Source organism: Ranitomeya imitator, chromosome 7 (assembly GCF_032444005.1).
Source record: "Ranitomeya imitator isolate aRanImi1 chromosome 7, aRanImi1.pri, whole genome shotgun sequence".
Taxonomy (NCBI): domain Eukaryota; kingdom Metazoa; phylum Chordata; class Amphibia; order Anura; family Dendrobatidae; genus Ranitomeya; species Ranitomeya imitator.
Window position 1 is genome coordinate 47300952 of NC_091288.1, and position 16325 is coordinate 47317276.

The 16325-nt window shown below is 35.3% G+C and overlaps 1 protein-coding gene across 1 annotated transcript; it reads left to right on the forward strand.

Annotated features, from left to right (window-relative positions):
- Positions 1-4270: 4270 nt before the first annotated feature.
- On the forward strand, positions 4271-6875 carry HOXD9 (homeobox D9). Its single transcript, XM_069735357.1, has 2 exons — positions 4271-5041; positions 5427-6875. The coding sequence occupies exons 1-2, from the start codon at positions 4423-4425 to the stop codon at positions 5666-5668; spliced, it is 861 nt and encodes a 286-aa protein (XP_069591458.1). The 5' UTR covers positions 4271-4422; the 3' UTR covers positions 5669-6875.
- The last annotated feature ends 9450 nt before the right edge of the window (positions 6876-16325 follow it).

The window sequence follows — 16325 nt, forward strand, 5'->3', positions numbered from 1 at the left end:
TGTCTTATGCAATAAACTGTCTGAACGCTTCATGCTCTCAGCCTATTTGTATGTAACATGTAGATAAATATAATTACTGTAAATGTTGTGTATGTAAGGACACTCAGTGCTAGCATCAGTGTGCTCAGCATGGCCACCACAATGGCTATCCCTGCAGACAAACGTATTGATGTGATATTACACTCACAAAGCAGTGGATACTGGTGGTAGGAACCACTTACAGGTAAGTCTGTGCCACTGAAAACTCAATATATATTATAGTAAGGAGTATACGTCACTGCTCTGAACTTGTATTAATTTTAATTTGTGAAAATGTATACACAAATATTAGATAGATAGATAGATAGATAGATAGATAGATAGATAGATAGATAGATAGTTAGATAGTTATGGGATAGATATATAGATAGATAGATAGATAGATAGATAGATAGATAGATAGAAAGGTAGATAGATAGATAGTTATGGGATAGATAGATAGATAGATAGATAGATAGATAGATATGGGATAGATAGATAGATAGATAGATAGATAGATAGATAGATAGATAGATAGATAGATAGATAGATAGATAGATAGATAGAAGGAATGAGAGAGATAGATAGATAAATAGATATGGGAAAGATAGATAAATGATAGATAGATACATAGATAGATAGAAGGAATGAGATAGATAGATAGATAGATAGATAGATAGATAGATAGATAGATAGATAGATAGATATGTGATAGATAGATAGATATGGGATAGATAGATAGATAGATAGATAGATAGATAGATAGATAGATAGATAGATAGATAGATGGATAGATAGATAGATAGATAGATAGATAGATAGATAGATAGATAGATAGATAGATAGATATGGGATAGATGGATAGATAGATAGATAGATAGATAGATATGGGATAGATGGATAGATAGATAGACAGATAGATATAAGATACAAATTTTAGTAAATAAATATGAGATAGATATAAAACATAACAAGATAGATAGATGGATAAAAAAAAAAAGATTGATATGAGTACCTCGATAGATAGATTTTAAATAAATGTTTAGATAGATATGAGAGAGTTAGTTAGATATAGAAAAAAATGTTAGATATATAGAAAATATTTAGATATCGATAGATAGATAGATAGATGGATGGATGGATAGATAGATAGATAGATAGATAGATAGATAGATAGATAAATAGATAAGAAAAGAAAAAAAAAAATAGAGCAGCACAAAAGAAAAGAAATCCGGGTACAACGTTCCCCAAGGCAAATACCAAACCTCAAATTGTGCTGCTTCTGATTTTTTTGAGTGATAGATAGATAGTTAGTTAGATAGATAGATAGATAGATAGATAGATAGATAGATAGATAGATAGATGATAGTATATTTAGAAAAAAATAGAGCAGCTTTATTTAAAAAATGAGGGTGTAAAGCTTCCCTGGTACATACCAAACCATCCAGATTAAAAAAAAAAAAAGTGACGGCAGCCACCAAGAGAGTGTGCAAACGTTGATTGTTAATATATAAGACCATTGTGGCGACCTTTGGTTTCAATATGTGCAAATTTTTTAAGCTTGTTAGTAACTTCGCCACAATGGGCTTATACATAAACAATCAACTTTTGTACACTCTTTTGGTGCTCTGCTTCCAGTTTTTATATTTTTTTCTTAATCTAGATCATACCTAGATAATGTACCAGAAGTTAGATAGAAATTAATTTAGAAACACATTAATTTAGATAGATATTGCGAATACAGTGGCAAGACAGAAAAAAATAAACAAATTAATTCATAGAAGTCAGCACAATAATTAGCATGTATCACTGTGTTTAATTTTAACATCTTTTCTTATTATAAGTTTTGAAAGTATCTGCAGAATTTGGCGACCTTTCCTTTCCTGCAGTAAGTCCTATGTGATGTGTTAGTATTTTATACTGTATATAAAGTGCAGGAAAAAAAGTAGTTTGTAAACAAAAGTAAATGGCATAGGAATAATCCTGGTCATGGGTCCTGACATTGCTCTCTGTTGAATGCTGCACATTATGAATTTGTATGTTTAGCACTATCATGGACGAATTGTGATAGCTGCATTGCTAACCAGTCCATTGTGAGATACAATTCCATTATAGTTCATGCAAAACCAATCTCTATGTATTATTATCATTTATTTATATGGCACCACTAATTCCATGGTGCTGTACACGAGAAGGGTTACATGCAAACGATGTCTGTGCATTGATCTGATCCCTGGCTCATAGAACATACACATGGGGAGAGGCTGGAATTGGTCATCGCTCTCGGTTCTCCTTATATCCGAGCATCATAATAGAAAAGCTTTAGATGAGGACTTGGTAACATGATTTTACAGCATGCATCCCCTTCTGTGTAAATTGTGGACACTGCCTGGAGTGTTTTTTTCTTTTTCTTACATTTGTTGTTTCCAAGCATGGTCGTTTATGACAGAACTGCATAGACCTTCTGTAGCTTCAGATAAACTCTCTTTTATTCCAGGAAACAGCCCCAATAAACTTAGAGTCTTCCTGAAAAAAAAAAAAAAAAACATCACAGCCTCACTTAACGCTGAGTTTAAAAATTCTTTATAGCTGAGATCCTCAGGGACAATGATTAAATCCTATTTACTCCAGTGTTTAATGTAACAGTAAAACAGGTTCCATAAAAAAAAAAAGAATCTCAGATCTGCTTTCTCTGTCTGGTCACCTTCATGCTGAAATGTGAAGGGAAAAAAGTGAATGTATTTATTGTAAATGTCTGTGTGTATTATACTATCACTGTGTATTCCATGGCTGTGGTTATATGGTTGTGTGTGTTATATCACTGTGTGTATTATACAATCACTGTATATTATATGGCTGTGTGTTATATGGCTGTGTATTATATCACTGTGTATTCTATGGTTGTGTGTATTATATCACTGTGTATTCTATGGCTGTGGTTATATGGCTGTGTGTTATATCAGTGTGTATTCTATGGCTGTGGTTATATGGCTGTGTATTATATCACTGTGTATTCTATGGCTGTGTGTTATATGGCTGTGTATTATATCACTGTGTATTCTATGGCTGTGTGTTATATGGGTGTGTGTTATATCAGTGTGTATTATACTATCACTGTGTATTCTATGGCTGTGGTTATATGGGTGTGTGTGTGTTATATCACTGTGTGTATTATACAATCACTGTGTATTCTATGGCTGTGTGTTATATGGCTGTGTATTATATCACTGTGTATTCTATGGCTGTGTGTATTATGTCATTGTGTATTCTATGGCTGTGGTTATATGGGTGTGTATTATATCACTGTTTATTCTATGGCTGTGTGTTATATTACTGTGTATTCTATGGCTGTGTGTTATATGGCGGTGTGTATTATACTATCACTGTGTATTCTATGGCTGTGGTTATATGGGTGTGGATTATATCATTGTGTATTCTATGGCTGTGTGTTATATTACTGTGTATTCTATGGCTGTGGTTATATGGCTGTGTGTATTATACTATCACTGTGTGTTATATGGCTGTGTGTTATATGGGTGTGTGAGTGCATACACTAAATAAAAGGAGTAAACGGTTGATGAGATATTGGGCCAAACAATAGCAGGGTCCAGTAGCAGATGATTCCAGCAGAGGTTTTAATGTTCTTCTTTAGACCATTTGATTACAGGGCACATTAATGTATAATCAAATGCACCTCATAAAATTTTTATTGAATCCCATAAAAATCATGATACTTCTCTTCCACCTGTTTCTCTTTTTTTTTTGTGAAGGTTTTATGCATTTCACACATTACAGCCTCTTCTATGTAAATATGAACTGTTGCTGAACGAGAGGGCAACAACAATGTGCTCCTGCCCCTCTTCCTTCCTTTCTTTCTCCCTCCCTTTAATTTCACGATGGCTTCTTGTTTGTGGCTAGTAAAACAAGTTTTATACCCAAAGGTCAATAATCAGAACATGCTCCCCCCTAGTTCTCGTGTGAGGGTCCCCACAGTTTAAAGGGTAATTAAACAAATTCTGCAAAGTGATTAAAAAAAAAATGAATGGCAGGGGAAGCAGGGCTGGGAGCTGAGGAAGAAATAGTCCCTGGTAGCCCTGCTCCACTGCTGAGCCAGAAGCTGCGCTTTTACGCCCAAAGGTGGCCTCAGCCCTTGCAGCCCTCCCCTGGGCGCCTCCTTCCATACATCTCGGCATAGTTACACTTTTCGTTTTAATTGTATGTGTTTTTAATCACATCAGCCCCGTTAAGCGGATTGATTTACTCTGTATTGGTAAATATGATCACGTGGAGCCCACAACCAATGGATGGAGGATGCAGCCTGCAAAATACTATGATTGTTCTCAGGGAGGGTATTCCATACAGTTAAGAGGGTAACCTTTTATATGACTGAGAGGGGAGCCTAAAATGTCCACCGGTGGTGCCATAAGTAACTACTATGTGGATTCTCTCATAGGACATGAGAATGAAGAGGTGTACGGGGCCAGATTCTCCCAGGGAGGTCACACGACGACCTCTAGGCCACCACCAGGTGTTGGGGACACTTCAGACTTCTCTTCTTGCAGCTTTGCGTCCAAATCCAGCGTCTTCCCTGCGTCTTGGTCTGCGGTGCACCCTCAGCCCTCTCCAGCAATGACTGGGATCTACCACCCCTACATGGGCCAGTCCCACCTGGGCTCAGACAGCAGCAGATACACGGTGCGATCCTGGCTGGAGCCCCTCTCCAGCACTGCGACCTCCTTCTCTGGATTTCACCCCAACGGGCGCAGCTATGGCATCAAACCCGAGAGCGCCCCAAAAAGGACCGAGTGCTCCTCGTTTGACTCCCAGGGAATGAGTCTGGCCGAGTACTCGTGTCATTCCTTCACAGAAAGCCCAGAGAAGCCTCCACTCAAAGACAACGCTGCCCCTGCAGCAGCTGCGGCAGCAGCTCCCAGCGAGGAGCCAGAGACCACCGAGCTCAAAGAAGAGAAGCAGCAGCCGCAGCAGCCGCAGCAGCAACAGCCGAATCCACAAATTGATCCAAGTAAGTACAAAAAAAAAGAGAGAGAGAAGGAAAGAAATTGCTGTTTGATTTATAGCCTAAACCTGCAAGGCTCTAAATGTGCAAAACTGATAGTTTTACTAACCTATAAAACCGTCTAGACGGCCAGCATATAGCCCGAGCTGCAACAAGAGGCTATAAAATGATTCTATTACTCACATAACCGCCTAAGATCAAGACATCATGGCTACTGTAAACACTCTGGCCGCATTAGGACGATTTCAGATGATAATTCTTTATAAAAGTGCAATGAGTAAGGTCGTCACATCTCCAATGCACATCCGCTCGGTTCTGATTCCAAACCTCAGCTTGTTCTTTTTTTTTTTGTTTGTTTGTTTCTTTTCTATTCCTTCTTTTTTTTTTTTAGATAACCCTGCAGCAAACTGGATCCACGCTCGATCCACCAGGAAGAAGAGATGTCCCTACACCAAATACCAGACTCTGGAGCTAGAGAAAGAATTCCTGTTCAATATGTATCTCACCAGGGATCGTCGCTATGAAGTCGCCAGAATACTGAACCTCACAGAGAGACAGGTCAAAATCTGGTTTCAGAACAGAAGGATGAAAATGAAGAAAATGAACAAGGAAAAAGGCAACAAGGACCAGTAACGACCACATTCTTACCACATTGGGATACGCACTGAGTCTTCTCTCTATTATCTGGAACACTAAAATATATATATATTTAGGGATTTTTTTTTTCTTCTTGGAAATAGATGTAAATGTTATTGTGTAATTTGCAAACTTGGCAGTCAGTGCGCATCTGAAGATGCAACATTTGGGGACTATTTCTGATAATATTGTGGTTGCACGCTAGACATTGCCGGTAGGTATTGCGACATTTCTGAAGCATCTTATGGATCTGTAGGAAGTAGTGTAGTTCCTAAATATTAGCAGTAAAAGAAATGTAATGTAAAAGTTCCATTTGGTCAAAATCGGTAATAATCGTGTTTATAGCTTACACAACAGATCTATGACAAAATGCTTGTTACTGAAGGAATATTTGGTCTGCATGTGACATGACACTAATATTCATTGTATTAGTGGAAAGAAATAAGGCGCATGCATAAACTAGATCCTTTTAGCAAAGGCCTAGGATTCAGTTTACAAATTATTTTTTTTAGTTTACACACATATATATATATATATATATATATATATATATATATATATATATATATATATATATATATATATATTTCACATGTTTGTGTTTTTTTTCCTCGATAGCAAAAAGGGACTATACTTAATTGTGATAATATTCTTGATTTAAATTATAAAGCAACACCAATCATGGAGATAACAAGTGTGCGGGAATTATAACAGCAGTGTTAAGTGTTTAGAGATAGATTTTTGTTCCTATATTTGTGTTTAGATTGGGAGCCGATTTTATTATTTAATTGCAGAGGAGAATTCAGGGATACTGCACTTAGCAAATTGATGTTGTCACCAAAAAAAATCTTATTTTATTGTCACCCAACCAATACACCCAATGCATTGCCATAGGGTGACATTTTACAGCTAGTTTTATATAGGCAGAATGCACCTTTGTTGACACCATTGACTTCTCATATATATATATATATATATATATATATATATATATATATATATATATATATATATATATATATATATATATATATATATATATATATTCTGATCTTGACTAGTCCACTTCCACTCATGCTCCTATCCATGACAAAGCACCGCTCCTCTCATTATCTGGTTATGAATTATGTTTACATTGAATTGTAGCTTACATGCCTATGTTGGACAATCTGAAATTCTAAAGGAAAAAAAATAAAAGTTTTTGTCCTTGTCTAAGAATAAGGTGTTGTGTTTAGAATGCCTCCATTGCCGGCTATATACCTCTAAATTCTTTTTAAAACAGGAAGAGCTGTGGTGCAATAAAGTAATTTAAACGGCTAGACGTCTGGACTTAATGGTTTTATGGTGGTCCAGGGCGCTTTTTTTTTTTCCTTTCAAAGGGTCTTATTTGGATGTTTGTGTCACTTCAAAACAACAAAAAAAATTCTGGGAAACTTGGACTATTCTTTGACTCGTCCAGATGTCCAGAAACAACACCAGGTTTAAGGATAAGTAAACGAATTCACATTCAAATGCGAGCAGGCCCTTAATTCTGATAATACATTCTGAACTAATATTCTGACATTACCACCTCAATTACATTTTTTGAGTACCTGATTTATTTTTTTATTATCACATTTATATACTTATTCATACTTTTACATGTGGGAACTCTATACCAAGGTTTGTATATTATATGTGTGTGTGTGTGTGTGTGTGTGTGTATATATATATATATATATATACATTATATATATACAGTATATATATATATATATATATATATATATATATAATCTTTACTTCTATATAGCGCTAATATATTCCGCAGCGCTTTACAGTTTGCACACATTATCATTGCTGTCCCCATCGGGGCTCACAATCTCTATATATATATATATATATATATACCCACACAAACACATATGTGTATGTATATAAATATAAAAATATATATACACTCACATTTGGTACAGGCATGCTTTTTATACAGTGGTATAGATGTATTGACAGATAGGTACGTATTTATGTATGGGTTGGTATAGATATGCATATAAATACATAAATACATTTGAATGTGTGGTTCTGCATATATGAACAGAAAAAAATCTACATATGTATATATATATATATATATATATATATATATATATATATATATATTAATGAGGTCAATGTGGACCTGAGTTCATTTGGCGTTCACTGCATATATGCATATAAGAAAGGAAAACTAGTGAAAGTAAAGAACTGGCAGCATATGGTTTTAAGCCTTGTCATTTGAAAGTTATAAAAATGACAGGGTTTGTAGCATTATTCCTGCAATCCTGATACCAGCAATAATTTCAATTGCTGTGAAATAAACATTTATGGTAAGATAAACAAATTTATGACACGCGAGAACTCTACGTGACCGCTAGGTAGCGCTCCTACTCCATTTGTTTTATTGTGGAACTGTCATGTTCTTTTCTTTAGTGTCACTGCTAACAATGACTACTCATTAATCTCATCTGCTAAAATCACTTCTTATATATGCATGGTTATTCTATAGGATACTTCTAATATATATACTTCTACAGAATATCCATGCATATATAAGAAGTGATTTTATATCATATATTAGACTCTCTCTATATTATATATACTATATATTACTTTATACTATGATTATATTACCATATACCATATATACTATATATTGCACTAAATACTATACTGTATAGCTAGTTATAGCGTATATATAGTTATTAGAAATCCACAGAAATCATATATATATATATATATATATTTTTTTTTTTTTTAAGAAATCCATGCACAGTTGATTGCACAATTCTGGTGTATCTATTATTTACACTGTTCATGTACTCCTGCACACCCTGTACATATCACATTACTGGAAGTCCCTGCATTATGCCTATGTCGCATAGTTGTTGTAGCCTTACATCATAGTTATCTGATATTTTGAATTAATTTGTTATAATTATTTAGCCTTCATCTCAAACATGGCTACTATTTTCTATATGAAAACCATTCCTGCATCACACTCATTCTTTTCATGGCATTTATGTGTCCCAACTACCAGTATTCACACTGTAACTATTTACATCATTTACATGAAAGCTTTTTTTTTACATAATCTACATTCTAACTCTGACAGAGTAGATGGATTGCCTTTAGGATATTACTAGAATTTCTTCTTAGAGCAATGTAACATTCTTAACATTGCCTACATCACAACTATACAACTAGCTGGTGTTATCTACATCATACCTGAGATAGTCTGCATAAGTAGTGGAATCTGTCCCATTGCTTTTTCATAAATCTGACATCATACTTAGCTGCCATAACCTATCATTAATGCTTCACTTGACACCAAGTACTTGTGGTACATAGCATACATCTTAAGTTTACATATATGATAACTTCATGGTGATACAGCTGGCATTGTTCACATAATAACTATGGCATAGGCAGTACCATCCACCTTATAAGAAGATGATATTACTAGCATTGTCTGCCTTATAAATGTATGCCACAACTTGTGTAACTGACATCATAACTTCATGACATAACTGGCATTATCTTTATTATAACAATATGGCATAGCTAGCAATATCTGTATTATAACTAAATGGCGTAGTAGTTACCATTATCTACATTATAGCTATTTGAAATAACTGGTATAATCTGTATTGTAAGGTGCTTTTATCATTACAATAACTACATGGCCTGCCAAGTGTCTACATTAGAACTTTATGTCCTAACTCTTATTATCTGCCTTGTACTGTAAGTTACACCTAACATAACCTACATTAGAACTGTACAATCATTATATTATACAAAACATATCATTACATTATATAATAATTAGTTTTCACTATTTGGCATTACTACTATTTTTTACATGATACAATATTATATGCTGGCTTTATTGGCATTATAACGTAGCTAGTATGATCTGTGATATATCTATATTGCATAACATGTATTAAGTTAATTATTATTACAGTATATGCTGCATCTAGCATTATACACCTCTTACATAACAGGATTAGTATTAACTGCATTATAGCTACATATACCTGGCATAATCTACATTATAGCCATATAGCATAACTAGTGTATTATAGCTACATGATATACCTGGCATAATCTACATTATAACCATAGAGCATAACTAGTGCATTATAGCTACATGATGTACCTGGCATAATCTACATTATAGCCATATAGCATAACTAGTGCATTGTAGTTACATGATGTACCTGGCATATTCTATATTATAGCCATACAGCATAACTAGTGCATAATAGCTACATATACCTGGCATATTCTACATTATAACCATATAGCATAACTAGTGCATTATAGCTACATATACCTGGCGTTATCTACATTATAACCATATAGCATAACTAGTGTATTATAGCTACATGATGTACCTGGCATATTCTACATTATAACCATATAGCATAACTAGTGCATTATAGCTACATATACCTGGCGTTATCTACATTATAGCCATATAGCATAACTAGTGCATTGTAGCTACATGATGTACCTGGCATATTCTATATTATAGCCATATAGCATAACTAGTGCATAATAGCTACATATACCTGGCATATTCTACATTATAACCATATAGCATAACTAGTGCATTATAGCTACATATACCTGGCGTTATCTACATTATAGCCATATAGCATAACTAGTGCATTGTAGCTACATGATGTACCTGGCATATTCTATATTATAGCCATATAGCATAACTAGTGCATAATAGCTACATATACCTGGCATATTCTACATTATAACCATATAGCATAACTAGTGCATTATAGCTACATATACCTGGCGTTATCTACATTATAGCCATATAGCATAACTAGTGCATTATAGCTACATATACCTGGCATATTCTACATTATAACCATATAGCATAACTAGTGCATTATAGCTACATGATGTACCTGGCATATTCTACATCATAACCATATAGCATAACTAGTGCATTATAGCTACATGATATACCTGGCATATTCTACATTATAACCATATAGCATAACTAGTGCATTATAGCTACATGATGTACCTGGCATATTCTATATTATAACCATATAGCATAACTAGTGCATTATAGCTACATATACCTGGCATATTCTACAATATAACCATATAGCATAACTAGTGCATTATAGCTACATGATGTACCTGGCATATTCTACATCATAACCATATAGCATAACTAGTGCATTACAGCTACATATACCTGGCATATTCTACATTATAACCATATAGCATAACTAGTGTATTATAGCTACATATACCTGGCATAATCTACATTATAGCCATATAGCACAACTAGTGCATTATAGCTACATGATGTACCTGGCATATTCTACATTATAACCATATAGCATAACTAGTGCATTATAGCTACATGATGTACCTGGCATATTCTACATCATAACCATATAGCATAACTAGTGCATTATAGCTACATACAGTGGGGCAAAAAAGTATTTAGTCAGTCAGCAATAGTGCAAGTTCCACCACTTAAAAAGATGAGAGGCGTCTGTAATTTACATCATAGGTAGACCTCAACTATGGGAGACAAACTGAGAAAAAAAAATCCAGAAAATCACATTGTCTGTTTTTTTATCATTTTTTTTTTTTCATATTATGGTGGAAAATAAGTATTTGGTCAGAAACAAACAATCAAGATTTCTGGCTCTCACAGACCTGTAACTTCTTCTTTAAGAGTCTCCTCTTTCCTCCACTCATTACCTGTAGTAATGGCACCTGTTTAAACTTATCATCAGTATAAAAAGACACCTGTGCACACCCTCAAACAGTCTGACTCCAAACTCCACTATGGTGAAGACCAAAGAGCTGTCAAAGGACACCAGAAACAAAATTGTAGCCCTGCACCAGGCTGGGAAGACTGAATCTGCAATAGCCAACCAGCTTGGAGTGAAAAAATCAACAGTGGGAGCAATAATTAGAAAATGGAAGACATACAAGACCACTGATAATCTCCCTCGATCTGGGGCTCCACGCAAAATCCCACCCCGTGGGGTCAGAATGATCACAAGAACGGTGAGCAAAAATCCCAGAACCACGCGGGGGGACCTAGTGAATGAACTGCAGAGAGCTGGGACCAATGTAACAAGGCCTACCATAAGTAACACACTATGCCACCATGGACTCAGATCCTGCAGTGCCAGACGTGTCCCACTGCTTAAGCCAGTACATGTCCGGGCCCGTCTGAAGTTTGCTAGAGAGCATTTGGATGATCCAGAGGAGTTTTGGGAGAATGTCCTATGGTCTGATGAAACCAAACTGGAACTGTTTGGTAGAAACATAATTTGTCGTGTTTGGAGGAAAAAGAATACTGAGTTGCATCCATCAAACACCATACCTACTGTAAAGCATGGTGGTGGAAACATCATGCTTTGGGGCTGTTTCTCTGCAAAGGGGCCAGGACGACTGATCCGGGTACATGAAATAATGAATGGGGCCATGTATCGTGAGATTTTGAGTGCAAACCTCCTTCCATCAGCAAGGGCATTGAAGATGAAACGTGGCTGGGTCTTTCAACATGACAATGATCCAAAGCACACCGCCAGGGCAACGAAGGAGTGGCTTCGTAAGAAGCATTTCAAGGTCCTGGAGTGGCCTAGCCAGTCTCCAGATCTCAACCCTATAGAAAACCTTTGGAGGGAGTTGAAAGTCCGTGTTGCCAAGCGAAAAGCCAAAAACATCACTGCTCTAGAGGAGATCTGCATGGAGGAATGGGCCAACATACCAACAACAGTGTGTGGCAACCTTGTGAAGACTTACAGAAAACGTTTTACCTCTGTCATTGCCAACAAAGGATATATTACAAAGTATTGAGATGAAATTTTGTTTCTGACCAAATACTTATTTTCCACCATAATATGCAAATAAAATGTTAAAAAACAGACAATGTGATTTTCTGGATTTTTTTTTCTCAGTTTGTCTCCCATAGTTGAGGTCTACCTATGATGTAAATTAAAGACGCCTCTCATCTTTTTAAGTGGTGGAACTTGCACTATTGCTGACTGACTAAATACTTTTTTGCCCCACTGTATACCTGGCATATTCTACATTATAACCATATAGCATAACTAGTGCATTATAGCTACATGATGTACCTAGCATATTCTACATCATAACCATACAGCATAACTAGTGCATTATAGCTACATATACCTGGCATATTATACATTATAACCATATAGCATAACTAGTGTATTATAGCTATATGATATACCTGGCATAATCTATATTATAGCCATATAGCACAACTAGTGCATAATAGCTACATATACCTGGCATTATCTACATTATAACCATATAGCATAACTAGTGCATTATATCTACATGATATACCTGGCATAATCTATATTTGAGCCATATAGCATAACTAGTGCATTATAGCTACATATACCTGGCATATTCTACATTATAACCATATAGCATAACTAGTGCATTATAGCTACATATACCTGGCATAATCTATATTATAACCATATAGCATAACTAGTGCATTATAGCTACATGATGTACCTGGCATAATTTATATTAGAGCCATATAGCATAACTAGTGCATTATAGCTACATATACCTGGCATAATCTATATTATAACCATATAGCATAACTAGTGCATTATAGCTACATATATCTGGCATAATCTACATTATAACCATATAGGATAACTAGTGCATTATAGCTACATATATCTGGCATAATCTACATTATAGCCATATAGCATAACTAGTGCATTATAGCTACATTATATACCTGGCATTATCTACATTATAGCCATATAGCATAACTAGTGCATTATAGCTTCATATACCTGGCATTATCTACATTATAGCCATATAGCATAACTAGTGCATTATAGCTACATGATGTACCTGTCATAATCTACTGTACATTATAGCCATATAGCATAACTAGTGCATTATAGCTACATTATCTACCTGGCATTATCTACATTATAGCCAAATAGCATAACTAGTGCATTATAGCTTCATATACCTGGCATAATCTATATTATAGCCATATGGTATAACTAGTGTATTATAGCTACATGATATACCTGGCATAATCTACATTATAGCCATATGGCATAACTAGTGCATTATAGCTACATATATCTGGCATAATCTACATTATAGCTATATGGCATAACTAGTGCATTATAGCTACATTATATACCTGGCATTATCTACATTATAGCCATATAGCATAACTAGTGCATTATAGCTACATCATGTACCTGGCATTATCTACAATATAACCATATAGGATAACTAGTGCATTATAGCTACATGATGTACCTGGCATAATCTACATTATAGCCATATAGCATAACTAGTGCATTATAGCTACATGATGTACCTGGCATAATCTACATTATAACTATATAGCATAATTAGTGCATTATAGCTACATATACCAGGCATAATCTACATTATAACCATATAGTATAACTAGTACATTATAGCTACATATACCTGGCATAATCTACATTATAACCATATAGCATAACTAGTGCATTATAGCTACATGATGTACCTGGCATTATCTACATTATAACCATATAGGATAACTAGTGCATTATAGCTACATGATGTACCTGGCATAATCTACATTATAGCCATATAGCATAACTAGTGCATTATAGCTACATGATGTACCTGGCATAATCTATATTGAAGCCATATAGCATAACTAGTGCATTATAACTTCATATACCTGGCATTATCTACATTATAGCCATATATCATAACTAGTGCATTATAGCTAGATATACCAGGCATAATCTACATTATAACCATATAGTATAACTAGTGCATTATAGCTACATGATGTACCTGGCATATTCTACATTATAACCATATAGCATAACTAGTGCATTATAGCTACATATATCTGGCATAATCTATATTATAGCCATATACTGTAGCATAACTAGTGCATTATAGCTACATCATGTACCTGGCATTATCTACATTATAACCATATAGGATAACTAGTGCATTATAGCTTCATGATATACCTGACATAATCTATATTATAACTATATAGCATAACTAGTGCATTATAGCTACATATACCTGGCATAATCTACATTATAACCATATAGTATAACTAGTACATTATGGCTACATATACCTGGCATAATCTATATTATAGCCATATAGCATAACTAGTGTATTATAGCTACATATACCTGGCATAATCTATATTAGAGCCATATAGCATAACTAGTACATAATAACTTCATATACCTGGCATTATCTACATTATAGCCATATATCATAACTAGTGCATTATAGCTACATATACCAGGCATAATCTATATTATAACCATATAGTATAACTAGTGCATTATAGCTACATATAACTGGCATAATCTGCATTATGACCATATAGCATAACTAGTGCATTATAGCTACATATACCTGGCATAATCTATATTATAACCATATAGCATAACTAGTGCATTATAGCTACATATACCAGGCATAATCTATATTATAACCATATAACTAGTGTAATCTGCAATATAACCTCATGGTGCACCCAGCATTGCCTGCATTATAACTATATGGGGCAGCTAGTATTACCCATATTCAGGCTCAGACTGGCCCATAGGGGAACAGGGGAATCCCCCGGTGGGCCTTTGTGCAGATCTGGGCCCCCAACCCCACTGTTTGGGCAGTACTGGGTAAAATTCACTTGATTAATTCTTTACGGGAAAAAGCAGCATCTCATCATTCATTAACCAAACTACCCAGTTTATTTTATTTTTTTTAGAAATATATGTCAATTTGTGAACGAGGGTAGAGTAATATTTGTATGCAGGTGAAAAGTGGACCCCCAAAGTCCATATTACTGGTGGGCCCTTGTCACCCCAGTCCGATACAGCCAATATTATATGTATAAGATATAACCAGAAATATCTGCATCATAATATAGCAGATAATCTAATAGGAGTCATACAGACATACTTTTGTTTGCATTTCTCATCCTAGAAATCATTGCAGACTGGACCTTTATCCAGTGAGCCTCGTAGTATAATCCCCACATAATCACATCTCATGTGTGTCTGTGCCTTTATTTGCACTGATAAATAATAAATACCAGACTGTAAATCATTCCCCAGGTTGATTCTCATGCATAATTCACTATTTCAGGCTCTCCTAGGTTTTTTTTTTTGTGAAGGGCTAATGATGGGAAATATATTCAGGAGCATGAATTTCATTTAGTATCAATTAACCTGCAGATTCCAGTCAAGCGTTCCACAAGTCAAGGGTAAATTGCTCATTGGGTTTGCAAATGTGGAGATGTGTTTTCTTCCTTTTCAGGTTTGAATGAGCTACAAAATTGCACAAACATAAAATTAATGTAATGGACTTCTAGATGTGAGTGCACGAGGCTCAGAGTGTGGAGAATGGAGGCAGAAGGGACTTTATTACAATAAATGAGGAAAGTGCCCTGCAGTCCTGGGCTCAGCGCGCATGAATCTGTGGCAGTATCCCTCCGCCGACTATCTTGCTCAATCACTCAGCCCACTGGTTTGTGGACTGGATCTACGTCCTGGTGGGGGGGGGGGGGGGGGGGGGGGGTGTTGGT

What these genes read in the sequence shown, in the direction of transcription:
- HOXD9 (XM_069735357.1), top strand. Translation starts at nt 4,423, where the DNA reads ATGTCCACCGGTGGTGCCATAAGTAACTACTATGTGGATTCTCTCATA. An exon ending in GAATCCACAAATTGATCCAA is followed by an intron (nt 5,042 to 5,426) that starts GTAAGTACAAAA and finishes TTTTTTTTTTAG; the next exon opens with ATAACCCTGCAGCAAACTGG.